Here is a 27,871-nt window from a genome sequence, read left to right as displayed (position 1 = left end):
AGAATCCAACACAGTGCCTAGCATATGGCATATAGCAAGTGTTTCATAAATATTGAGTGGGTGGGTAGGTGGGTGGATGGATGGATGGATGGATAGGTGGATATGCTTCCCCACGTCTTGGGATTTAACCTGGTAGTTATGAATAAGAAATAACAAGAAATTAGCACCAAAATTTGGGGCTTTCTGGTCCCCTGATGTGAGATCCTGCTGTTTCCAAAGTCTCTGCTTGTACCGCTGAACCCCTTATAAAGGAAGGCTGCTTTGCCAGTGCGTGTGGGATACACACATCACATCTCACTGTCTACTGTGTGTTTTCCACTCACGGTGGGGGGGGGGGTTATGTTGGGAGGGTCTCAGATCGTCTGCACCTGGCAGGGTGCAGGCACCGACCTATGAGAGCAGACCTCTCTGATAGCACCCACTGCCTATCACCCCACTGAAGTCTTCCAGGGCACAAACCAAGCGAGCTGGCACATTTCCAAGGCTGAAGTCAGCACCCCTGAGAAAAGACCGTGGACTGGCCCTCCTTTCTTTTGTAAATCTATATTCTTCAGAGCTTGTCCATGGGGAAGGCAGGGCCCAGCCACAGGAAGCACTGGCTGGCAACGCCCCCTCTCACACCATTGCTACTTACACTTCTGCTTTTCTGGGCTGTGAGCACAGACTGAAAATAGGATGTGCCTGAGTGGTTTCCCTCATTATCTTGTCTCTGTAGGGAGGAACGAAAATGTAAGGCCTTGGTGCAGACTCCTGTTGGCAACTGCACCAGACTTCGCTGTGCAGTAATTCTTTTTGTACATCTGCCCGAAAAGCACTCAGTGGAGTGTTGTTTGAGAAGCAAATAAAAGGAGCCGATCAATAATGCTTCTACGCGGCATAACTTATTACATACTACATAATCAAGGGCAGCTGCTGCCGAAAAATATGTCGATATATCTCCCCGAACAAACAGGGAAAAAAACAAAACCAGCCCAGAGTCCAAGCATCTCCATTCTGGCCCGCTTGTCCTGGGAGCAAAGGCCGGTGGGCCCCTACAAAGCAGACTTCATCCCTCTAGATGTGTGCTGATAGAGGCAGCAAAGTCTGGTTCCAGGAAAACCATTAGCGCCTGAGATTCCCATTAGGTGTGCGGTTTCAGTAATGGGCTGGCAGGGAGCGCCTGCTCACCGCGGTCCTCCAGGGGTTAGTTTACTCATCTCAGCCAACATGCCTTTCAGTCCTGTGGCCGATGAGCTCAGCCGGTCGGGCTCAAATGCTAGTGATGTGGGTTCTGCCTGTGAGAGGTGCAGGGAAAACTCTGCTCTGAGAGTGGCAGCAGCACCCACCCTCAGCCCCTGCACCAGGCCAGTCTTCTCAAAACGTTCACGCGGGGTTATTTTTAGGTCTGAGGGCAGAGAACACAATGTCTCAGGTGGTGATGAGGCCACAGGGGTGTTCAAGAAGCGGGGAGCTGCCTGACCCACCCCACACCCAATCCAAGCACAACAAACCCACAGTCAAAGCCCCGTTACTCAGCCTCCCCTCCCAGGGCACTGGCCCCAGCTCAGTCTCACCAAAACCCAGAGAGCCCTGCCCGGAGGAAAGGCACTTAACCTCGGCCAAGGAGCTCAGTGGAAAGTTTTATTACTTGTCGTGGCAAAAAAGGAAAAGGAAAAGAAAAAGAAAGAAAATCACACTTTGGAAACTACCCTGCTAGTCTCTGGAAGGAGGCAGGGCTCGCAAAGGAAGAGATGGGATGAGATAGCAGATGGAGATGGGAAGACCCTTCAGGGTTTAAGGGCTGTATCACCGAGAATTGCTAACGCCCGGCCCCGCACGGCACTGCCCATAGTTCCCAGTGCCTCCAAGGATGGAGAAATAAATGCCCAAATCTCCACCCTGAGTAAGTACCAAAACACCCACCCAAATTAAGGCCATCTGGAACACTCAGTCCAGGTGGTGAAAGCGCAGAGCTAATGGGGCCAAAGTTGTGGTTCATACTTACATAAGGGCCAAGCAGACGCAGACAAAGCAAGCACTGTTCCCCAGCCCCAGCCAGAACCCTGCCCACAGCTGTCGCGGATGGGACGGGAGAGACACACACACACAAAGATGACTCTGTGAACTCTGCCTCATTCCAAGAAAAAACACAGACACCTCCTACTGATTTGAGTAAGATGTGCCCCGTAGATAAAAAGACAAGTCCACCTGTCCACCATGCCTGGTCATGAGACGCAATGCTGAAATAAGCAAACAACAGCTCAAAGCCACATCCTCAGAAGTCTTCCCTGTCACCCCAAGGCAGGTGTGGCCCACTCCTCCCCCCCAGGCAACCAACCCACCACCACACCAGGTCCAGCACTGAGATCAGAGTTTGGTTTCCTCTGTACCGTAACTTCTCACTCAACTTTCCAAAGAAGCGGCCGTGTCTCCCAATCCCTTCCCCTAGGACTCAGCATACACAGGAAATAGGGTCAGAGAAAGACAGGAGAGGAATGTTGGTGTGACCGCACAGACAGCCTGCGCCCCTGGAGGCTTTGGTGTCTCGAGATAGTTGCCCCCTTTCTGGAACACCGCGGAGGAGACGGCTCCCAGGAGCACGCGCAGACCACACTCGCAGCACACGCCAAACGCCAGCGGAGGCCGGCAGATGCCAGCAGCGGCCACCGCTTACTTGGCATTTATCATGTGCAAGCAGAACCTTAAAAAACATCAGACCCTCAGCGCTCCTCCAAAAAGCAAGTGCTGCCACCCCCGTTGCACAAATGAGGAAAGGAACCCAAAGACGTTAGCTGACTTAAGACTGCATAGCTTAAACCCACAAAGCTGGGACTCGTCCACTCCGAACACTGCATCCTGAGATAGAAAGAGCCTGAACTCAAAATTGCAAGCAAGTTAAATGGAAGGACATCTATATTCTAAGCTAGGCAGACTTCTGATGGTAGTAAGTGCAACGGAGGAGCTGACAATTGGAGACGTTTGGAAAAGGGAAGGAGCATTGAGCCAAGAAGATAGAGTTAATCTGCATTCCACATTCTCGATAGGTATTTTATCTCCTCCAACAGAGGGGGCATTGGTTCTTGGAGACAAGAGAAAGCATAAAGCACAGGCATGCACACAGTACATAAACAGATATTCAGTATGTCTGCGGTTAAAACTTCACAGGGAAGTGCCCTGGCGGGTGTGGCTCAGTTGCCTGGAGCATCGTCCCGTAAACTGGAAGATGGCAGGTTCGGTCTGGCCCAGGCATGTGCCTACAGTGCAGGTTCATCCCTGGTGGGGGCGCACATGAGAGGCAACCTGTGGATGTTTCTCTCCCACATCAGTGTTTCTCTCCCTCTCTCTCTCCCTCCCTTCCTCTCTCTCTAAAAGTGACAATGAGGAACAAATACCTGAAAAGGATACGGGGTGGGAGGGACAATAATGAAGAAAGCTAGAGGAAGACTGACCTTCAGGAGGCAAACAAGAGGTAGCGAGAACAGGAGGGAAGCAAAGCAGACGCAGCAGACAGGGCCACGTGGGCCCTGACGCAGGGCAGGGGCGTGGGGAGCGCAGGACATGCAGAGGTCAGGGTGCCCAGGGCAACCTCGCCTTTCCTTCTACCTGCCACTTCATCCTGCCCCAGGACCAACTAAAAACATAGCAAACATCAAACACAAAGCAATATTTATCAGGTTTGTCAGGTGTACAAAGAAAAAGGAAATAGCACCGGCACCCCCAGCAGCCGCTGAAGAAAGACAAGACTATTGGTGCTTAAAGGGTCCTGGGCATCCACCCCAATCCCATCTATGTCCCTCCCCAACCAGCGGTCACCACTTTCCTGAACTTCATACTTATTTTCTATTACCTTATCTTTCTTTGTAAAGTTGCAAGTGTGACTTTAGTTTGCGTACTTCTGAGCTTTAAGTACGTGGGATCATATCTGAAAGATTGCTCTGCAGCTTACCCGATTAGCTCAATGTTTTTAAATCGGTGGATTTAATCCACGAATTTATCCATGCTCATAACTACGGCTTTACTTCAAATCCTTTATATTTATTGCTTTGAAAAATAACTTGGAGGAAGTACGTGCAGGATAAGAACGTGTTAATCCTGTGTCTTAAATGTCTGACCCATCATTCATGATTTGTTCTCATCTTTTCCAGGCTTCCAAGGCAAATATCCATGTCTACCGAGTCTTAGCTCAGGGCTCTTTCTTCACAAAAAGCAAAGGAGAAAGGGTCTTGAAAGGAAGTGGTGCATACAATCGTACCTTCCTCGCAATCTGGTTGGCCATTTGAGACACAGCCAGGTGGCCAAGGAGAAGCCACGCCAGCCGCTGCTTCCCCCACTCCATCCAGAAACTCCACTCAAAGTCGGTCCGGTCCTAAATAGGCCAAAAGAGGAGTTTATCAGAAGGATTCCAGTGTGCATGTCTGAGGCAGAACACAAACTCCAGTTAATAAACCAACTTGAAAGAAGGCCAATGGGAGTCCAGACTCTGCAAAGTAGGATTTAACAGCACTCCTGGCCTTTACCCCCCAACCCCCACCACGTGCCTCTCCCCTCCAGCTTGGCTGGTTGTTGCCATTCTCCAGACAAGTGTCTTTGTTAAAGCTGATCTCCGGGGACCTGTGTGGACTGGACACTATTATTATCCCCACTTTATAAAAAATAAAGCGGGGTTAAAGAATTCAGTCCAGTCACCCAGCGTCACACAGATGGTGTGCGTGACGGACCGAGGTCGCTCAGTTCAGCCACCCGGGCGCCCTCACTTAACACGGGAAACGTAAACTGGACACTAGGAAAATTGCTTCAAGCTGAGTTAACTCTTGCTGCCATGTATAGGCAAGAGGATAATTGATAGAGGAATTAACTATTTCCCTCTAAGATTCTAATGAAAGAATTAAAGGTAGACTTCTCTTCCCTGTGTCGGCATCTGCACCAGCCTCTCTATGTGGCGGGGAGGGTGAACCAGCCTCTGGGGAGACGGGACACGGGGACTCCTGGGACTAAGGGACAACACCTGAAAGTCTTAGCCTCAGGAGCCCCAGGGAGGTCACGGTGGCCCAGTTGGGCATGGAGGGTGGGGAAAGGATCCCCCAGGACATTTTTTTGTCCTCATCCAAGGACATGTTTTCATTGCTTTGACAGAGAGATGGTTGTGAGTCAGGAACATCGACTGATTGGTTGCCTCCTGTACACACCCCAACCAGGGAACGAGCCTGCAACCTAGGTGTGCGCCCTGACTGGGTTCAAGGCCACAACCTTCCAGTTACGGGATGATGTTCCAACCAGCGGAGCCGCACTGGTCAGGGCTCCCCCAGTGATTGCCGATACTGAACAACTTATCAGTCTCTGCAGGTAGAACTCCAGACCAGATTTAATTGGATTTAGAGTAAAATGTGTGGGGGTTTTTTTAACCTGAGGATTGAGGGGAACCTTCATACCAGTCACACATATTATAAAACTCTTTTTTTTCAGAAGGTAAAATATAGATAAAATCGACCTTGATTCATACTAGACTATGCAGGCAGAGGGAGCAAACCTAGCAGCTACGTGTGCAGGCTCGGCTCGGCTTGCATCCCAGGTCTACGCACACAGCTGGGATGGCCTTGAGCGAGAACTCCACCTTCCTGCTCTGTCAGCTCATAGGATGACAGGGCAGATCTTCTGGGGTTTTGGGAGGTTTAAACGAGAGTATGTATCTCATTATGTAAAACTAGGCCCTGGTGCCCAGCACTCACTAAATATGACATAAACACACACCTGCCACTAACAGTTGTCTGTGTGCTTCCCATCCTGTGATAACCAGCTGTGATCACATCATGCTGTATCCTACGTCACTCGTTACAAAAACACTTTTTCATGTTTCAAATGAGGAAATACAGTACTACAAATAACACATGCTCCCCGCACCCAATATCCTGATAAACACTGATATACATGCAACCTCCTCACACAGCCCCGCCCCCGGGAAAACCAAGGGTCTGGTGAGGTTCCCTCCATTCGGAGACGGTCCCATCAGGCCCAGGAAGTGCCCTGCCGCACAGCCAGGCAGCAGCAGAGCAGAGAGTCAAACCGTCACCCCGCTGTGACCCCTGATCCCGAGCTCAGGCCCGCACCTCAACAACTCCAGCTCAAAGGAGGGTCAATTAACTGAATAAGGCAAACAAGCTCAAGGTCGTGTGATGAGGCCACATTTGTGAAATTCTGGAAATACAGGTAAAAAGACACTAAAAGCCAAGATTGGATTTTTTCACATTCTCCCTCAAAAAAAGGCAAACATTGTACCATTTTTAATGTAAATAATGTTTTTAAACACTCAAGGTTGTATTTAGAATTAATGACCCCAGGCTTACCTATGTCTCAAAATTTTCCCAAGTGTAATTTTTAGGGAAAAAAATGGTATAATATCTCATGAAGTAGAAGAAACCAAAAAAACCTTTATGTTCCACCAGAAGGCCCAGGACCACTGAAAACCCAGTGCCAGAAACATCACATCAACAAAAATTACAGTCTTTCATCACCAATCTTTCAGAAAATAGCCATTTTAAAGGAAATAAAAACATTTCTCTTACGTCTGTCCTTCTCCACTTAAAACATTTACCTAAGGAAAACGGCCAGACGACGAGCTGAGCCCACAAATAGAAATGAGTCAAAAACTCACAGTCAACCATTTGGGTAAGAAGAGGGTTGACTCGCCTGCCCGTGCAAGTGAGAGCTTTCTCGACTCCGAGCTCAGCCCCACATTTCAAGGCCAATGGTAAAGTCTCAAGTCGAGAACAACTTCTTCACGCTCTGCTCCTTCCCCATCTCCTTTCAGGATCCTGCAGACCTTCGTCAATCCGAAACCTGCATTCTTCAGTTCTGTGACGGGCCCTCACAGTTAACTGTGGGAACTGGCATCACTGATTTGGAGGTCCATGAGCGTTAATGTCCGCTGAGGGACGCCAAGAACACAGAGGACTGGGACGATGATGGGTGGCCTTGGCGGAGGGCCTGCCTGTTTGTAGCAGATTCCGTCTCCACCCTGAGCTTGTGTCCCCACTATGCAGGGAAAGTGGGCTGCGTGGGGCAGAAACCGGACGGGGCTCCACCCGGGGAACCCAGGCTTGAGTTCCAGTTCTGTCCGTTACCTTTATATGACCTCGGGCTGGTCGGTCTTCCGGTCTTCCTTTTCTATAATTAGAATTAAGTATAATCATGGAAGCTAAAGGGGTTGATCCACGAAGTCCAAAGTCAAGAGGCGGAAAAGTTAATGTATCAAAAATTGAACTTGTCCCTCCAAATCCATCCTTCTTATTGTTATCAAAATAGTCCCACTGAAACAGGGTTAGCAAACGTTTAGAAAGGGCTCGATGGTAACATGTTCAGCTCTGTGGGCTGCAGTCTCTGTGGCGACTACTCAGCTCCGACGGTACAGCCCAGCCCGAAAGCAGCCAGACAGTGCTCGCACCAAGGGGCGTGGCTGTGCTCCAGTGAAACTTTACTTCCAAAACCGGGCGGAGGGTCAGACTGTGTCACAAGCCAGAGCTGGCCCACCCCTGTTCTAAGGCATTGCCGTGTCTCCTAGACCCTCATTTACCTCCTAGTGAGAGCAGGTCAGGACCGCTGTTTTCATTACACAGATGGATGGCATTTTTAGGTGATTTGCTGTCAGATCTTAAGTCCACAGTTACCGAGGAAGCAGACCCCACGGAGGCCATGCAAGAGTCTCAGCAGTTGCCCACCGATGAGCCTTTGTTAACCAGGAAAAACTTGGAGTCACTGCTCATCTTTTTCCTCCTTGTCCTCTGTGCTGGACTTACTTCCGTCCTGGGTCCTGTCCATTGCACACTGAGGCTTGTTCTCTCCATTCTGTCCCTTCTCACAACACCAAAGTAATGTTTTTAAGACCACACCTGATTGTGTTACACTCCCCCCGCACCCCGCCCGGCCTTTAACATCCTCCACATTTCCCCCTCAGCGTTCCAGGGAAACATCTACAAAAGGCTCGTGCAGCTCTTCTCATCTGGCCCTGCCCATCCCTTCATCATCCTCCCCTGACCTGCCCCCCACCCCCGTCCTACAATCCAGCCACGCTGACCCTCTGACGGTCTCCCAGATGTGCAGTGTTCAGCCAGCCAGAACTTCCCACCCTCTGCTCCCTCTGCTCGGGGAAACCCACCCCTCACACGTCACTATGATGATGACCCACCTTCCAGGTCTCAGTTCCGGCAAGCCCTCCCCCAGAAATCCGTTCCTAATCTGTCTGTTTACAGTCTGGACCCACTGTCCCTCATCTCTGCTCCCACAGAGCACTGTGGCCACCTTTCTCGTGGCAGCTTACCACGTTGTGCTTTAACTGCAGGTTACTGAGGAGCCTCTCCACGGAGCCGTGAGCTCCTGTCTGACAGGAATGACATACACATTCAGCACTGTGTCCCCCAAGAGACCGGCACATGCTAGATGCTCAATAAAAGCTGGCTGAATAAACTGAAGGCATATACAATGGGTCAAATCATTTTTAAGATAAAAATGTATAAGTACAATCTCCAAAAACTGTAGACCCTGGCACCTGTCCTTCAATGCCTTTATGATGACAGTTAGAGAACAAAAACTCACGGATTAGTTCTACGGCATGACCTGCTGTGCACGTTTTCTTCACTAGTCAACACCCGCTCTCTGGCATATCAGTTACTCGTTCTGAAGAGGTGGACGAAATAGAGTACTATTCTAACAGAGGACTATTTGTGACTTAACTGTAAGATTTAGATAAATGAAAATATGGGAAACACCTGGAATAGTGCCTGGTACTTATGAAGTACTATGTACTCGTTTTGTTAAGTAATTATGTAAACAAACAACAAACTATTTTTCTCCAAGAACCCCAGAAACATAAACCCAGGAATTTTCAAGCTGCATATCCTGAAACAGAGAGAGGTACTCATGGTAAAATCAGAGCGAGCTGAGCTACGCAAGATCCTCCAAACACAGTCAAAAGAAAGGAAAGGACAAAGGTTCTAGAAACCATGGACTCAAAAGGAGTGATTCCACAGTTAACCAAAGAGGAAAATCAGCACTCAGAAAAACTGCAACATCCGAAATGCCATGAGAAGCAACAATCTTAACCTTCTCTTCCAAATAAAATATCTGCTCTATTTGTCAGATACGACCAATTGACTCAACACTCCTCCGACCGCCGCTAGAATGACTTCCTACAGGTTAGACGCTGAGAGCAGCAAACTACATTTCCCAGAATTCCAGACAGCTAGCAGATCTGCATATGACCTTGCTTGTAGTGAACACACAGGAAGAATCTGAAGATGCGAGAACGTAAAGAAATATGCGCAGTGAGACTCTTCTGAACGCACGGTGGCAGCGGCCCAGCGGTTGCTCCGCAGCAGCCCTGGTGGGGACTCCGAGGCCCGGTCGGTCCAGAGGTGCAGCGGCTTGGTGGTGTGGCCGCGTTTGCTCGGGCGCAAGCCCGTCCTGCAGGGCACTCTGGGAATTGCTCCTGGAAGCTCACTGAGAGCCTGTCCCTGCAGTCCTGTTGACTGTTCTGAGGTCTCCTTAAATTCCCACAGCAGATTCCTTTCTGCTTAAACTGACCGCAGAGGGTTGTGTTGTCTCAGTGGAAACTTGATCAACAGACTTTGGAACGATTTTTCATCTGATTGCAGTTCAGCTCTAGCACTGTAATAGAAGGATTATGAAAATAATTCTTTGTAGAAAACTATTCTGAAATAAGTCTGTTCAGTGGAGGAAAATGAAATGGAAGAAAACACTAGCTAGGTCAGTCCAAGGAATGTTGTAGAACTGGATAATGGAGGCAAGGAGTGTTCGCGTTAGGACACATTCACCAGTGAATCTATTTATGTATCTCAAAACTAAACAAAAGTATCTACCTTACTACCAGTCAGCATTTTTCATTATCACACCTTATTCCTCCTCAGATAGAGAAAACAGTGGAGAGCTGAATATATTCATGTTTTCCTTACCTTTGTATCCAGAATTTTGCAAAAGTGAAATGCAATATAAATACTAGACATTTTTGTTTGCCTATTTCCTAAATAGCATATTATGCACATTATTTACTTTGAGACCATGTCTAATTCCCAATCACACTGAACAAAAATGATCTGTGAACCTTCGTAAGGTTCTGAGGAAACCTTTTAAGACACTCAAATGCAGAAATGTTTCCCTGCACGTTCCAAGGCAGCAAGCTCACCTTAATGGCCTATAAATCTTCAGAGGAGAAGGAAAAAAGGAGGACGTATTTATAGAAATTCCGCACAGAAGCAGCGCTGCTCTCTGGATGAACTCAGCCTAATGATTCATTTAGCAATTATTGGAAGAGTTTTCTTTTTCTTTCAACAGATGCTTTGTTATTTCTAAAATAATGTGAACTAAATTATTTTACTGCTCACAGTTTCCAGAGACAACACTCTTTCCCCAGCCAACACTTCCTCAAAGATAAAATGTTTTCATTAACAGAACTTTTTTCCTCCTGCAAATAACAAAGTCTCTGCCTAAATGGCTTCACCACCCTGAGCAGGTGAAGATGCTCGCGAGGCGGGGGGTGGGGGGTGGGGGGGTGCCACCCGTCCCCGTGTCTTCACTGGCCCTCATGATGGGTCCAGGATATAATGGGAGCAGGGAGGTGTTTTGTAGAAGGAAAGTGAAAATCTCTCAGGGACTTAGTTAAATCAACAGAATCTAATTGAGGTGGGTAAGTTCTTTGAATCTCTTGCCTAACTACCAACCAAACTCAGTGACTTCCTCTGGCTACAGTGCTATCTGCCTACTTCCTAGAGGTCACTCCAGGTTATGCCAGACTTAAGCACACACCCTGCTGTGCCTATTCTCCATTTCTCCCTTTCTTCCTAGAGCTAACAAAGAACGAAGCACACTTCTAAAAAGAAATGCTAAATTCTAGTATGAAGGCAAAGGCACAAAAACTACACTACTTCCCCACATTCTCAAACTGGAATAACGCTAACCACATTTTCTACAAGGTATATATACCTTGTAGTAATGAGTTGCAAACTCATTACTTGTAGAAATGAGTTGTAGAAATGAGTTGCAAACATCTAATAAGGTTGTCAGTAAGTTAGGGATCCTGACCACACACACACACACACGCACACACACACAGATAGTGTAATAGAATGAGAAAGAGATTGTGCTTCCTGCCTAGGAAGTCTCCACACATTTGAGAAAACTAGTTAACACCTAACATCTCTTTCGTGGGCAGACACTAGCAAACTGTAAATCCAGATGAAATCCCAAAATGTTGAAGGTCCCCAAGGCAGAAAGCCAATGAAGAAAGGGCAGAGTGGTAAACGAGAGAAAAAGAAAAAACTAACACATTTGCCATCCATCCAGCAGAGGCAAGAGGGGAGATCTTCATAGTCCCAGATGCCATTTTTCTCCTTGAATTGTACACGCTGCATGGAAGAGCAGGAAAGTGAGCAAAGTGTGTGAAAGAATTCTCCCACACGTCACTTCAGTCTGTCCCCTTTACTCTGACCTCTGCTAAGCCCCCTACTGGTAGCCCCAGACGCACCCTGTGAACACTAAGGTATCTGTACTCTCAAGGGTGATGACTCACACTTCATTTGCATACCCATAGTACCCTGCACAGAATACAATTCTTTCAAGTTTAAAAGGTTTTTCTTCTTAACTCGACATTTCTAACTATGAGAAGCCTTCTTGCAGACTTCCTTGTACAACAGTAGGCTGGAAGTACCTCTTGGGGATAAAGTGCCACCATCAGTGAATCAGGAGCTGCAGTTACTGGAGCAGGGAGTTCGGCAAACATGGAGCATACTCTGGTTTCTCTTCAGATCGCATAAATCTTTCGCCTTTTACTAAAGATTTCCGTGGAGAGGAACAATTCTGAGTGTTTATTCAATTTTTTGAGGCCTTGCTTTGGCAAGGCTAACATCACTGGTACAAAAGAAAGAACTTTATGAAGTGGGAAGGCATAGACATAGGTTTTATTCAAATGTCTGTGTCTATTGGTTTTTGTGGGTAAGTACCAAGAAGACATGGATTGGTTATCTCCTGCATGTAACCATCTCCTATATATATCAACTAAATACAAAAGAAGGTAATACTTGTTGATTCATAGAGTGATTATTAACATTGGGTTAACAAGTCAGAGGCTTTTTCTTCTCCTGAGTCTGGTTGCTTGCTGCTGAACACAAACAGAGGTCAGAACCCCACTCTACATAAAACCACATCCCTTCCATGGTTCGCACCCAGTACTACAAGCTCCTAAAAGGACTGCATCTAGCCACAGCACAGGTGGATCTGAACTGGTTTCTGCAGCTTGCTTCATGCATGTCTGCGTGGGTGACAGAATGTGGTCTGAGACTTGCTTTCACGAAATGTGGCCACAAAATTATGATGGGCAGCTAACCCACCTCAGGCTGAACAGCTGCAGTTATCCCGAAGGTGACTTCAGTCGGTTCCGCACACTCAGACACCGCCCTGCATCTCCCGGGGCACGGTGATCTCACTCTCACCCTGCAGCTGCTTCTAACTTCTTTTTAACAGAGACTTACCGCCTGTCATGTCATGATTTTGAAAGGTAATAACCTTGTGAAGAATGTTGACAGGCACCACTTTTAGGGTGCCTGCGGGAAGGTAAGAGAAGGAAGTGTTTCCCCTCCTCCCTACCTCCACGTCTCTCCAAATTTCAGCTCCAAGCTACTGTTCTTTCAGCTCCAAGCTCCTGTTCACCCTGCTCTAGCCTGGAATAATCTCTGCTCCTTCTTCTCTCGGAATCCTACCAGTTAGATCACTTATATAGAATACGTGGTAGAAATTAGCTCATCCACCTCCAAGCGATGGTTCTTAACATTTAATGTGCCCAAATGGGGAATCCACAGTCCGGAACAGCCTCAGATGAATCCCTCCCACAGGTGTTGGTTGGAGTGCTTCCCTAAGGACCGAGCACAGAGGCTGCCTGAGCTTTCGGGAACAGTTTCCGTGGCGGGTTTTGTACATGCCACTAATAAATGTTTGCACATGTGGCAGGCTTCATTTCTACACTCCGCCCATAACACACCACTTGGCAGTGAAGCTGTGGGACAGGAAGACCTTTAACGCTACCCACCTCCAACCGCCAGAACCAACCAAGAATAGAATCAAAGAACAGAATTTTTGTTGAACAAACAGGCTTGGGTCAGTTCAAAACAGGTCCCTTCTGTTCAAGGCTCGTCTCCAATCCACCTCCTCCAGGGAGCTTTCCCTGATTATTCCAAGGCTACACATTCTCCCAGCAGTGTTTGGCTGTGCCAACCGGGGACACACATGCCAAGGAAGACACTCTTAAAGGTAACGAACTCCAGGGCCAATTTTCAGTGGGACGCACACAGCCAGTTGTCCTGGCTGTAGACGGCTGGAGTCTGTTCAGCTTGGTTGAGGCATCTGCCCTCTGTTAAACGCTCAGAGTATACATAAGCTTCTCGTGGAGGGAAACCATGCTTCTCACTTCCCTTTACCCACCGCACCTATCACAGCCCCGGCCCCAAAGCAGCTGGTAAGCCAACAGTTATTAGTAAACTGCCGGGTTTGTGGCTAAGAAATTTTTCACCATTCCAGACCTGTACCTGTTATTACCACCTCGAGATTTAACTAAGTATTCATGGAAAACCTCTCCCACCCCCATACCCACAAACGCGTACTTGAACTTAGTGTCACAGAGCTAAACCCTTGATTTGAACTTCACCTTATCTTCTGGCTCCCTCAAGGATCTTTATAATGAAGCAAATAATATTTTCATGAGTGAGTAAACATAAAAAAGAGAGGAGGGTAAAGCACGGCACTCCGTGGCTAAGAATTAATAAGCAAACGTGAGGTTTATCCATGTGCGTTGTAGACCCTGTTTTCCCGTAAGGCAGAGAGCTACACTTCCCATACCTACCCTCCCTGGGAAATCGCTCACCCTCACTTTCTCCTGCCCAGCTGCAGGCCTTTTACGAATGAAGAGAGAAATCCAGCAGGGATGAAAGTGCACAAGAGACAGGGTACTGACAGGTAAAGAGCAGGAGTTCTTTGCTAACAAGAGGGACTGAGCCCACCGGGTGCTGGCGAACCCTCCTTCTCTCACTGGTCTGTGGGATTCCTGCCTCTGCACGCGAAGACTTCGGCCCACAGTCTCTTTGCTGGAGGGGCCAGCATGGGCCCGACAGTCCGCCTGGGCACCGCCTGTGTGAAGGGGCAAGGCTGCGTAACACCCAATTTTCTGTTGATAAGGACGGGCTGCAAGTTCACAGGCACAGCCAAACCGCTTCCTAATCCACTCCCAGCAGATGGAGAGGCATGCAAAGACACGGCAGGACAGAGTCGTCTTTGAGGGGCTGCAGCGCAGGGAGACAAGGGAAGGCCTGAAGTCTCCGAAAGTGCCAGAGCAAACACGGGGAATAAAGCAGACGTTGTCTAGGGATCAACGTTCCTTTCGGTAAGTCTCCCACCAGGCAGGCAGCTTTACCTCAATCCCACAAACACTGCTAAGCACCTACTATGTGCCGGGTGGGAAAGGCAGCGATGAAAGACCCTCTTACATCGAGAACAGGTAGCTGATACCTAACAGAGGTCCAGGGTAGCGCCCCAGGAAAGGAACTCGGAGAAGGGAGAGACGAGCATCAACAGGCGGAGGAGCAGGGCAGGGCTCAGAGGAGGTTCCCTGCGGGCCGGTCCCTGAGCAGACAGGAAGTGCCTACCAGTCTGGGGTGTGTCACATGTAGCAAACGTCAAGGCATCTGTAGGGAATGGCAGACAATGCTGTCTCTTAGTAGCACAGAGTGACCACACGGAGCTGAGGCTGCTGAAACAAGGGAGGGCCGGCGGACAAACGGGTCTGAATGTCAGCTACAGGGTCTGGCCTTTCTAACCACAAGAAATGGGGCGCCAAGAATGGGTTTTGAGCAACATTATGAGATAAACATTCCATGGCATTAACTCCAGGGATGTACAAACCTTGAGGGGAGAGAGGAGCAGGCAAGGCAGGGCGATCTCTCCTGAAAGAGACCACAGACGAGATGGCAGTGGCCTGAGACCCTTCGGTAACTGCCCGTTGCCTTCCCAGTCAGGCCCAGACTGCATGCATGGCACCCAATGGCCGCTGTCCATCTGTGTCACCCCCTCCCCTCACTCAACCTCCCAGCCAAGCTGAACGACTCTCCCTCTCGTGTTATTCTCCCCACCCAGCTTTCCCCACTGTCTCCCAATACCTCTGGGTGTTAATGCACCTTTGTTTCCACACACCCCATGGGTGGCTGCCTCACCTACCTCCCCATCTCCCCATCACTGCCTCCCGACTTCAGAGCCCAGTGAGGACAGAGGCTGAGCCTGGAATGTCACCTCCTCCCAGCACCCAGCACACTGCCTGGAAGCTTCTTCCATTAGGAGCTCCATGAATAGTTATTTGTTAAATGAATCAAAACAGAATTTGGACCAAAACAGAAAGGAGGGTGGGGAAAAAGAGAAAGAGAGAGAGAGAGAGAAAGAGATATCAATCAGTCGCCTCTTGTATGGGCCCTGACCAGGGACCGAACCTACAACCTAGGTAGGTGCCCCGACTGAGACTTGAACCTATGACCTTTCAGCGCATAGAACAATGACCCAACCAACCGAGCCACACCAGCTAGGGCCAGGACTTGCTGTTTTTTGAAAGTATTTAAATACAGAGTAATTTATAAATAAGCTAAATCATAAAATCTTTATGGGAAAATTTAGAGTAACTAAACAAATGCATCTTTTTTTAAATTAATTTATTTTTTTTACAAATGCATCTTTACTTCACATTCAAAGACAGTGACCAGGCTCCCTTGTTCTGATCTCATCTTCCCTTCCTAACCCTCCGACAGGCAGTGTGAAGTCCTCTCTATTCTACTTCTGAAAGCACTGACTTACAAGCCCACCCCATCTCACAAACTTGCCTCTGGCAGGAGGCCTCAGGAAAGAAATGAGGAACAGATTCCCTGTAGAACGCTCCATAAAACATTAGACTGTTTTGTGGAGAGCTCCCCCCAGCAGCAATTTTTCAGCAAAAATTTAAAGTACACTTTAAAGTAATGTTTAAGTGTTTCTCTGTAGAACATTATCTCCTTGCCAGAGAGAGGGAATCAGCAAATCTTAGCTCTAAAACAAGGAAGTCATCAAACGTGGAAGGAAAAGTAACCACAACAATATGGACTGGGCATCCATACCAAGCACATACGTGCTGGGTGTTTCATACCCATCATCTCTTTCCCCACAACCTCCCGGTCCCATACACCAGAAAAGAAAACTATGACTCAGGAAAAAAAAGCTAAAGTAAATAACTTCCCCAAATGCAGCGAACTGCATTTTGAACTTCAACCCATCCAACTCCGAACCTACGCTCTATCCATGAGGCCAACAACGTGAATCGGAAATAAAAATAAATGGGAAAAAAACTGCATGATAACGCAAGCTGACAGTTTCATTTGTATCAGTCTGACTCAGACCCTGTCTGAAAACAAGGTCACTACATCAAACAAGGGGCGTAGTGAGGAGACTAGCAAGGAAAGAGAGGTGGTGGGTGTCAGGGGGTGTCCAGGACAGCAGGAATGCTGGGCTGAGCCCATCCCTGGCCTCACACAGGCTCCCAGCACACACCTGCTCCAGGGGGCCACAGGCCTGCAAGGGGAGGCACCTCTGAGCCTGGAGGAGCAGACACTGCAAAACAGGATGCAGATGCCACAGCGTCTGGGATCCAGCCGTCCTAGATAACTGCACGCACAGCAGCTGCCCGCACATTGGGCATCTCCATGAGCCCAGTCAGCTTTACCCCAAAGACGTGACAAGGCCCCAGGGCATTCCTGGTTTGGGCGACCATCCTCCAAACTCTAACACCATCAACATCCAAAGAACTGTCATCAGGCCCAGCTCCCTTTCACTGTCCCAAAGGAAGCCTCGCCTGGAGTCACCATGTCCCTTGCCAGTCACTGAGCCCCCTGGAAGGGCATCTCCTCTGCAGATGCCCCTGCCAAACCCTACCCACGCTGTGGAGCTCAGGGGAAGGTCAGCCTCCGCCCCAGAAGCAGCTAGTGATTGCTTGTGCCCACAGTGGTCTCTCCCCGCTCTGGCCACAAACACTGGCCGGCTCAGCAGTTAGCGAGCGACCCGCCTATCAGGATGCCCTCAGGATGGATGCGTTTTACTCCAGTGTGGCCACCTGGCCGGTGCCAGTCACTCTTTCCTATAGTCACACTCAATAAAATACCCCCCTTTGCTGTTCCAGGCACCGAAGACACAGGAATGATTAAATCCCAGCCTGCCCTGTGGGCCCCGCCGTCCAGGGGAGGATGGACAACATAATAAAACTGTACAAGTGCAATTACCATCAGAGGGCACAAGTATGATCCAGAGCATTGCTATCACATCGCCCTGTTTATTTCCTTCGTATCATGTAGCTCAGTCTGCGGCTGTTACGAGTGTTTCTTTACCTACTGGTGGTCTGTCCCCACTGCCAGACACCAGGGCAGGAACCTCATCTGTCCGGTTCCCTACGAGTCTCAGCATTCCGTATGGATGGGGGCACGGACACACACTCATTAAATGCTCTATTTGTGGAAGGAGTAACAAGAGGCAGTGAAGCTATGTCGGGAACACTGAGTATTCAGCCCAACCCGGAGGCCCAGGCATTGGGGGGACAGCCAGGCATGGTTGTGGAGGGAGAGAAAGACCCCCCGGAAAGGGTGAGGCACAATCCAGAGGGGAAAGCAAGATGTGCAAAGGTAAGAAATGGCAGTCAGCATGACAACGGGGGTACAACACCCCTAAATATTATTGCAGACCAGCTGTTGTCAAGGAGGGTGACTGCCCTGAGCAGTGCCTGGGGACAGTTTTGATCGCCATGACTTGAGGCCACAGGTGCTACTGGCATCTACTGGGTAGGGACCAGGGAGAGTGCGGAACACCCTAAACTGCATGGAGCAGCTCCCCCACGATGGAAAATTACTGGGTCTCCCGAGGTCTAGCAGCCCAGCTGTTGCCTAACATTCAAGGGATGCAGCGGTCAGAGAACATAAAAGCTTTCTTCTAAACTTCATGATTTCTACTCATGCCATTTTTCTTCTTTTGCTTAAAACGTGGACCAGTTTGGTGGCAGTACTTACTTGCCACCGCCACTAACCTCCAACAAGGGAAATACTCAGTGAGGATATAAAATAGAGGCCAGGACCTATCGGGCCTCTGTTTTAGCCAAAACAAGACTTTCGGCAGGCTTCGCTGGTCTTCCATGTCCACCCACCAGGACTCACCGTTTTCCCTCTAAACTCTAGGACTCCAAACTCTCCACCCCACGTGCAAGGCAATGACAAGCAGAAAGATGAGGACGACAAAAAGGTTCTCAACAGCACCAGAGACACGGACAGACAGATAGACGCACAGAAGGATGGACACACAGATTTTTCAGGATGGCAAAAGACTGATTCTTTGGAGCTCTAAGGGTGTGTGGCTGTGCTTTGCACACTTTTCGACAAAAGGGGAGCTGGCCTGAATGTTGGCACCCCCTGCCCTGTGCTCTTTTATGTGGACAGGTGGGGGCGGGGGCTGTGGTGGAGAATGCTTAGAAGAAGCCATCTCCCCAGGACGCTAGACCCTTGGCAGGGTGTCAAGCAGCTGGGCCTGATGGAGTGACAGGAGCTGGGAAGTCAGCGAAGACAAAGTCCCCTTTGTCTAGAAGCAGCAAACCCAGCAGGGCTGAGCCTGTCCTTGACAGTGAAATCTGCGGTGGGTCCAAAACTTGTTGGGGCCTGACCCCTGTTCACCTTCTCATACTGCTTCACAAGTGCTGAGCTCTTCAGCTAAAAGGCTCAGGCTATTTTTGCCTCCACCAACTAGTCAGTATTCTCTGAAATGCCTGAATTGTGACTCTAAAAGAAGAAAAGTCAATCACAATTTTCTTCTGTTGTGAGAGATCCAGTAGTGGTATGTCTCTAAAAAGTAGATCCCAGACACTCACTAGGGCTACCTCCAAGCTTCCACTAGGACATAAAGCTTCCCAGATCCCTCATCCCTGAAGTGAGCACACTACCACCTACCTTACAAGTCCCGCAAGTAACCCTAAAACGGGCTTATTTAAATAAGAAACACAAATGATTTAGTGAATGAAAATTCAATTTCTATCCAAAGTTTCACGGCACTATCCGGTGGGTAGAGGAACAAAAGACAGGAACGCTTCCCGGTCCCAGGCAAACATGGGCCTTATGTACAGAGCCAGGGCTGGAAAGCAGGGACAGGCTGCCCCAGAAAATTGAAATAGCAATTGAAGTAAATTTGTAACAACTCTAAGCAAGATCTGCAACTCTCAAAGTGGGAAAATATTAGCACAGGCAGCGTCCAGTTGGCAAATGAAGTGTCTGCCAAAAATTCGCTTTTTGGGGCAGATGTTTGGAACCTGTAGTGCAAGCATTATTTTATGTCCAAGCAAGCCCAGAAAAGCTGGTTACATTTACAATATATCCAGCATACCATACCCTTAGAGGGAACACAGTAAAAGGCGATGTTTTACTATCATTTTTTTTAAAGATATCAAAATACTTAGAAAACCAAATACACAGCTGCCACCAGCCTTGCCCTGAACCCCAAACCATGAGCCGGGCCTGGACCCCCGTGATCCAAGTCGTTACCACACTGGGGTCCTGGGAAACTGAAAGGGGAGAATGAGAAGAATCCCAGCTTCAACAGGTTCTGCTGGGAGGAAGGAGGAGTCTGGCATCTCGCATCCAGAAGAGAAGGGCCTGGTACCTACCAAGGACATATGCTAACAAACAGAAGTGCTGTCACCTCTAGAAAGGCACAGGGTATGTGACAGAACAGTGAGCTGCAGCCGAAGATAAAGGAGCCAGCCCACGGCCACCGAAGAACCAGGGAGGAGCGGAAAAGGGGGTTCCCAGCATGCTCTGTGGCTCTGTGGACACTAGGAGGCAGGAAGGGAGAATTTCCTATAGTTGGCAACAGTTGGTTTAGGGACGCCCAGGGCCACATTTAACTCTAATAAACATACTAGGTCAGGAAGAAAGTTCCGAGCTTTAAGAGAGTGAATTTTGTATCAACTGATAAGGTTACATAATCAGGTTTCTGGTGTCTGGAGGAGAGAACAGGGGAAGGAAGAGAAAGAGCAGGGGATGCCTTACTCGGCACAGCACCCCCACCCCTTTCACAGCAGGAACGAGCCTTAGTTCCCAGTAGCTGAGGAATACCACACCTGGGTCCCTGCCCATACAGAAGTGATGCAACATACTGAAACCAGTTTGAAATCGAGAAGGTTTATCACTCATCCACTTTGTACCTTCTTTAATCCTCCAAATAAAGTGCCAATCGCCAGGTCAAATTCTTGGTCCAATTGCTCTTCGTGTTCTGACAAGAAAAACAGAGTCCATTAGTCACACATCTAAATAAAACTGGGTTGGTTTAATAGCAGAGGCACTAAAAGAAACTGGAATATGTCCTGGAAAAGCTGCCGTGGACTGAGCCACAGGCATGGAAACGTGTCCCAGTCCTTGATCTTCCTCTCCAGGTTTCTGTGAGCAAAGTTCCTGGACATAGGTGGCGGGGCAGCTGGAAACGTCCCCTCCCACTTGTAATAAGGCTCACAAAGGGAGAGGTGTCAAGTGAGAAAGCTTCCAGCCCCCGGACCCAGAGGAGGGATCAGTGCAAATGCCCCTCTTGTACAGGCAGTAAAATTCCTTTAAACAGACCATTCCACACAGTGATGGTGATCACAGCCTCATGATATGATACAATGCTAACAAGATTATAAAATGGAATCACATTATAGTAACAAGTATGTTTATAAGCAAACAACACAATCGGTTTAAAAGAAAAGGTATAATAAAATCTTCGTTCAAATACTTCCTGAGGGTGTACAATAACCAGTACAGTGTGAGTTACCAGGAATGAAACAGATCAAGACTGGCATGTCCTTTGCCCACTGGGGCTTACTGTAGACGAGGTAAGAGAGATGAACAAATAATAAAGAATAACAATAGTGCTGATGAGTGCCATGATATAGGAAGTCAGGGAGCTACGGAGGCTGAGTTTGGGGCATCTATGTGACGTGCAGTCGGAAGCTGGGGGGGGTGCGGGCGGTGCTCGAGTGCCCGAAGTTGAAGATACAGGCTCAGGGATCCTCAGGATAGGGGTAACAAGGAAGCCTCCAGAATGGCTGACATTACCCGAAAAGGCACAGGGTGCAGAGACAAGAACAGGGAAAACCACTGCTTCTTGGATCAACAAAAGTACAAAAACCACCGAAGACCAAAAAGGAGCTACCTGGAAAGATCAAAGGAAAACCAGAAGGGAGTGTGTTACTAAAACTTAATCAGGAAATGATGCTGATCTATGGTAGGACCAACGGGCAGATTCGCACACACTAGATACAAACAGGAGCCCCACCTCATCCCAAGGCAACCCTGCCCCAGGAAGGACAGCAAAGGGAGGGCTATCGAGCCCTGGGCCAGGGCACCGCAGGGCCCAGCTCAGCCACACTCTCACACGGCATTCCGCGTGGTCCAGCAGGTGCTGGAGGTGTGTGGTTGCAGCAGGGCCGGTCCTTTCTTTTACAGCTGCACACACACCACACTGTGTGTGTGTGTGTACTCATGTATGTGTGCCCACGTGCACACGCATGCATGCTGTGTTGTGCACAGACTCAAGTCCATGGGAACAGCCTGCAAACAGCAAGCTGCTGCCATCCAGCAAAGAAGTAACAGGAACTCCCTAATTCATTAACACAAACTGGGTGGAAAACCTCCCTGCTTCTGGCCTCTTTGCTTTTATCTTCACTTTCATACATAGAGCAACCTCCAGAAGCATCAGAATAATGCAGACTTGAGAGAAGGCAGAAACCTGAGTTCTTTTTGCTTTTTAAAAAGACTACATTCAGAAGCAGAAAAGTTCACGTGCTCAGCGCCAGACGTCCTGAAGCTGGAGCACATCTCCCTCTAGTGGAGAAAAGGAGTCCTACGCAGATGGAGAATGACGGCCACATCCTGTCCAGCACTCTCCAACCGAAATCCCGTCTCACACACATTTATAATTTAAAGTTTCTAGCAGCCACACTTGTTAAAGGTTTTAAAAAGTGAAATAAATTTTCATGTATTTCCTCTATCTAAATATATCCCAAACATTATTTCAACGTGAAATCCATATTGAACAATGATGAACGAGTTACTTTACATTCCTTTGTCTTACTAACTAATTCTTCACAGTCCAATGTACATGTTATCCTAACAGCACATCTCAACTTCAAGTGGCCACATTTCAGCCACGCGTCCACTGGCTACTGTAAAGGACAGCACAGCTCTACCAGCCGCGGCCCAGGGTGGCTGTGAATGCGCCCGACACAAAATCGTAGACTTACTTAAAACCCTTTTTTTTTTTTTGCTCATCAGTTTTCGTCAGTGTTTCTGTATTTAATGTGTGGCCCAGAGATGCCAAAAGTTTGGAGACCCCTGCTAGACCAAAATTCCCCCTCACGTTTTGGAGAATTTCTACAACTCTCAGGACAAAATCACCTTTGTCTGATTTCTTGACACAAACAAACACTATAAAACATACACGTTAAGTCACAACTTAAATCCATTCGTGGCCCTTTAGAAATCAGTGTCTTCAGACTGCTTTAAGCTGGCTGGAAACGCATCGCTACAGAACTTGGTTGGCACAGCGGCACGGAAGCCGAGACCGGAGCAGGAGCTCTTCCCTGAGGGCCGTGGCCCGCAGGCCTTCTCTGATTCCGCCTTCCAGGTAGGGGTCCCACGTTCTCACTCTCTGGGCGAGACCAGTTTTCATAACTCACATATGCACTCAAGCAGGAGGATGCTGCAGAGGGAGAGTAGCCTTCTCTGCCTGAGAAATTCTCTCCCCACCACACAGCCCGAGATTCTGTGCTGCACAAAAGTGCCTGAGAGCATAGAAATGAAACAATTTCTGCTGATGAGCCCTCATTACTAAATCAGCTGTTGATTCTCCTCTCTCCACCCACCACCCAATAAAAGGATGCATCAAAACCCTGTTCTACCTAACTGAGTAAGAGAATTTGCATTTTAATCGCTGCCAGTGGGCTCTGGTGGTAAACCATTTACTTAAGAGCTCTAACCTACCCCTTTCACCCTCAACACTTTGATGGGAAATCAGTTGGGGAGTGGGGGGGAGGGGTAATCAGAGAGCAGTAATCAGTGAGAGGACACCTTACACACTCGCGTGCCCTCTGGTGATACAAACCACTCCCAGGGAGTAGCGACCCAATCATGGCTTCCCATGTCCTGCTGCTTCTTTGCATCGGAACAATTCTAATCAGCTCCTACTGGTTCTTTATTTTCTAGGAAGCCTGTGGGTATAGAAGACTGTGGCAGTAATGAGAATAGAGAAAGGGAGCAGAAAAGATGGGCTTCTAAAGACAAGATAATTTAATGGTGAGCAACTCTCAAATATTCCTATAAAACATCATACAGAAAAGGGAGGATAAGGCGCTGGTTCTTCCCCAACATTCTCGAGGTGTGGGGGGCTCCTTCTCTCCTCCTCTCTCCCAGCTGCCACTCAGAGAATGAAAAGGTGATTTAGAAATCCCCCAAGTAAAAGGAAACCACATATGTAAATAGGATGCAAGGCAATGAAGAACATACATGGTCTCAAACCTCCCTGATAGGGCTGCTCATCTGCTGTTCCCGGAAGGAATTCTGGGTCTGTCAAGGCAGACCACCAGGCATGTCGTTAGCATGGGAGTCCTGGGGGCTCCCAGGAGAGGTAGAAGACGCCCCAGACTGAGATGGAAATGGTCCAGCAAAGAAGAAGCCATAAGCTCTGGGCACGTACTTTGTACTCGACCCAACATGGAGCACTGGCGGGGGAGTGAGGGGCTGAGGAGTCTAACACCAGGGTTGCCTCCAAATGCCCCACCGCCCAGGCCCTGGCCCAAGTCATTGTGAGTGGTTTATTAAAAGCATTAAGAAAGCGGGCTCCCTGGAAGCCGCCACTCCCCTCCCTTGAGGACCAGTGCCAACACAGGAGGACAATGCCAGTGTGAGCCTGGAGGCAGGGGTGGGCTGGGAGCCTTGGAATCCCAGTGGGAAGGCAACTATAAATAACACTACTGTTTCCTCTGACCCTATCACAGGAATGGGAAACAAAGGGCAAATGTAACTCGAAGGGCAAGGGCACTCGGAGCCGCAGCGGAGCCACAACACCCACCACTAATGCAGGCCCTTGCAGTCTGTCCAGTCCTTGACTCCTGCAGGGACTATGCACTTGGGTCTGTCCACATGGGATGGGTAAACTGAAGGGCCCAGGGTGGCCCAATCCCATCAGCCAACTTTCCTGGTTCCCAGGTCAAGGTCACCTACTAGAGGACAAAACCAGTAAGTAAGTAGCCTTTGCTTCCCCACCCTGAACTGGGCTCCGCAGTTACTGAACACTTTGCAACCAAATTCCTGTAATCACAAAAGCAACCAAATTCCTCTAATCACAAAAGCAGATAGGAAAAATTGAATCCTGGTTAACAAAGCCCACCCCCCACGAGCGGGTGTGTCTTGCACGAACAACATAAAAGAATTAACCTATAAATAAGTGGCTACATCCTTTCTCATCCACAGAGATCTACAATAAATGATAAGAGCAGGCGCGTATAGGAATAAACAAAAGGTAGAAGGTGAAGACACTCAACTAGAGTTGTAGCCCACTCCAAGAACACTCGCCATATTCAAAAAAAACCTGGAGGTGGCGAAAAATAATTTGCTCCATATCTGCTCAACTATCAGGGCTCCCAGGGGTCACCAAATTTCTTCAGAGAAACAGTAACTATTGATCACTAAAGGTTAAAGAAAGGAAAATCAAGTGCTTGTGAAATGAAATGCAAATCAATGGAAAGCGTAGGTGCACTTATAAGATGTCACCAGTACCCAACTTCTCAGGAAGATGCCGCTGCGCAGCGAAAGGGGGGCCTGGGCTCTGGAAGCCAAAGGATCGAGTGCAGCTGCTGCTCCGTAGGGAGCAGTCTTCACAGAAAACCGCAAGGTGGTAGAACTCGTACATAAATCCAGGAGTTTGTTCTTTGAAGAAAAGAATCAGCCTACAAACTAGACAATATTTTTGGTAAATTTTCTAAAACAAGTGAAATGAGACACACGTGGGACTCAAAACATTTTCATAATATAACATACAACTGTATGCTAATACGTTTTTATGTTTCAATGAAATGGAAAAACGTAAATTACTCAAACTGGCTTAAGAAGAAAACCTAAGTATATCAATTACTTTGAAAGATACTATATGTTTTCAGTGAGCCTACTTCCAAAAAAACTCCATACCTGGACGAACTTACAAGTGAATGATATCAAATTTGATGCAGACATCTCATATACTACTTAAACGGTTCCATAAAATAAAGAAAAAAATGAAAAGCTTCCTAATTCATTCCATAAAGATAACAGAATGCTGATATTGAAATCTGAGGATGAAACAAAAAAATAAAACTACAGGCCAACCATTGTCACTTAGAAATTATGTATAGCCCTGGCTGGCGTGGCTCAGTGGATTGAGCACCAGCTTGCAGACCAAAGGGTCACTGATTCGATTCCCACTCAGGGCACATGCCTGGGTTGCAGGCCAGGTCCCTGGTGAGGGGCCACGTGAGAGGCAACCACACTTTGATGTTTCTGTCCTTCTCTTTCTCCCTCTCTTCCCCTCTCTCTAAAACTAAATAAATAAATAAAATCTTTTTTAACAGACAATACAGGAATTTTCATTAAAGTTAGAATTAAAACAAGGGTAGCATTCTTTGCCAACTATTGCATTGTTCTAGAAGTTCTTGCAAAGCAACAATAGATGAAGTAAAATCACTCTTGTTCCTTGGGCATGATATTATCTAAATACAAAAACCAGGAGAGTCAAACAACAAATCAATGGAACATTAACATAATTTAATAAATTGTTAGGATATAAAATAAACCAAAATATATATCTTTACTATAGATAAGAAAAATCAGCTAGAAATTATAGAAAATATAATTGGAAATATCCCAATAATAAAATGGAAAAAAAGACTTAAGAAATCATCTTACTAGAAATTTTAGCAGGAATTATTATGAAGAAGACCATGAACCTTTATTAAGAGAAGTAACAGAAAACCTTGTATAAATAAAGAAAAAATACCACATTCCTAGATGGAAAAATACATTATAAGAAGGTCAATTATTTTCAAGTTGATTTCTAGGTTTGTTATAATTCTAATAACAGCACTAGTAAGTTTTCATTTTGGAATTTCAAATATGCATCTGGAAGAATAAACCAATAAGAATGGATAAGAAAAATGTGAAAATAAAGAATAATGAGTGGTAACTTACTTCACCAGATACTGAAACATTTAGTAAAGCAAAAATAATTAAAGCAGTTTAGTACTGATGAGAGAATTGGCTGAGAAATCAAAGAAACAAACAAACAAAAAATACATCTCCACAAACAGACTGGAGTACATATAAGAATTTAGTACATGCCCTGGCTGGTGTAGCTCAGTGGATTGAGCACAGGCCTGGGAACCAAAGGGCCACCAGTTGGATTCCCAGTCAGAGCACATGCCTAGGTTGCGGGCCAGGCCCCCAGTAGGGGGCACATGAGAAGCAACCACACACTGATGTTTCCCTCTCTCCCTCCTTTCCCCGCTCTCTAAAAATAAATAAATAAAATCTTTTTAAAAAAAGAATTTAGTACATGATCAAGATTGCATCATAATTCAATATGGAAAGGAAGATTTAATAAACTGTGTTTGTTATCTATTTGGGAAAAAATAACATAACTCTTCATCTCATGTTAAATACCAAATACATGTGAGATGGCTTAAAGGAGAGAAGCTCAACTTCCTGAGACCAGAGCCAGGGTGGACACTGTCCAACAGAAGAAGTGCTTGTTGGCACCGCCTCCTGGGGCACAGCCTGGCCATATCTTTCAAGAACCTTAAAAACATTCGTGTGGTTTGACTCTGTAATTCCTCTTCTGGAAATCCTCCAGGCAAAGACAATCAGATACAATACAACTATACAAACAGATTCCTTACAAAATAAATGAGCTGAACATTCAACTCAAGAAGTTGGAATAAAAAGGAACACAGCAAGCCCAAAGAAAGAGTCAGGAAGGAATTAATAAGACAAGGCAGAAGTCAATGAATTAGAGAATAGAAAGAAGAAATTGAGAAATTTAACAAGGCCGGAAGCTGCAAAGATGAATAAGGTCTCTGGAACACTTGATCAATGAAAAAAGAACAGGAGGGAGAGATGAACAAGGGCGGAAGGGAGTAAAGGAGAAAATGGAAGTAAACAAAATGTACACTAAGAAAGAAAAGCCAATTACAGAAATAACAAACTATTAAAATAACAGTGTTGCGAACCACAATATACTCATGAAACTGAAAACCTGCATAAAAGGCATAGATCCCTTGAAAACTAAAAAAGGTCAAAACAGCTATCAGAAAAGATAGAAAGTTTCAATATAAACCGTTAGGTAGTAAATTGAAACAATAGTTGAAAGATTCCCCTCCCAGGTGCTTCTCCAGGTTTGCACTGAAGAGAGCTGCATAAAACTGACAGAAACACAGAAGTACGCGGCCCTCTTCAGGGCAGAGGTTACCTACCGCACGGCCATTCTCGTGTTAAGTGTAAGCTGGGAGAGATAAGTGTTTCCACCTCTACTGAACCAGAAAGCACAAACTGAAAGCCGTAGGTCGGACTGGCCACAGTACTGCATGCAGAGCACATGAGGGGAGGTCACCAGGCACAGCAACGCCACCCCCCACGCATTTCCGTATGCCTTTGAGATGCTCTATGCTTGGCAGAGCTGGGAGGACCAAGGGGTGTTCTGTTAAGTCCCCGCTGTGGATTTACCGAGAGATTCCACGGGCCTA

General features: G+C 47.4%; 1 protein-coding gene and 1 non-coding gene across 5 annotated transcripts in view; one reads left to right on the top strand and one right to left on the bottom strand.

Moving 5' to 3' along the window:
- The window catches only part of HHAT (hedgehog acyltransferase), a 228,868-nt gene that overhangs the window by 190,444 nt on the left and 10,553 nt on the right, over nt 1–27,871 (bottom strand). Inside the window, exons 3-4 of one of the 4 annotated variants that reach the window (XM_024551292.4) lie at nt 20,273–20,340; nt 4,232–4,345 (exon numbers count right to left, since the gene is read on the bottom strand). In XM_024551292.4, coding sequence (XP_024407060.1) covers nt 4,232–4,345; nt 20,273–20,340 — 182 coding nt within the window. Of the gene's footprint in view, nt 1–4,231; nt 4,346–6,568; nt 7,007–20,272; nt 20,341–27,871 lie in introns of those variants that run through there. The other 3 variants (XM_045188342.3, XM_045188341.3, XM_045188340.3) reach the window with 3 other exon arrangements.
- On the top strand, nt 11,770–11,885 carry LOC112299098 (U5 spliceosomal RNA). Its single transcript, XR_002974208.2, has one exon. It is a non-coding gene; the product is annotated as a U5 spliceosomal RNA (small nuclear RNA).

This window comes from Desmodus rotundus, chromosome 12 (genome assembly GCF_022682495.2).
Source record: "Desmodus rotundus isolate HL8 chromosome 12, HLdesRot8A.1, whole genome shotgun sequence".
NCBI lineage: Eukaryota > Metazoa > Chordata > Mammalia > Chiroptera > Phyllostomidae > Desmodus > Desmodus rotundus.
This window is presented reverse-complemented; position numbering and strand designations above follow the sequence as displayed.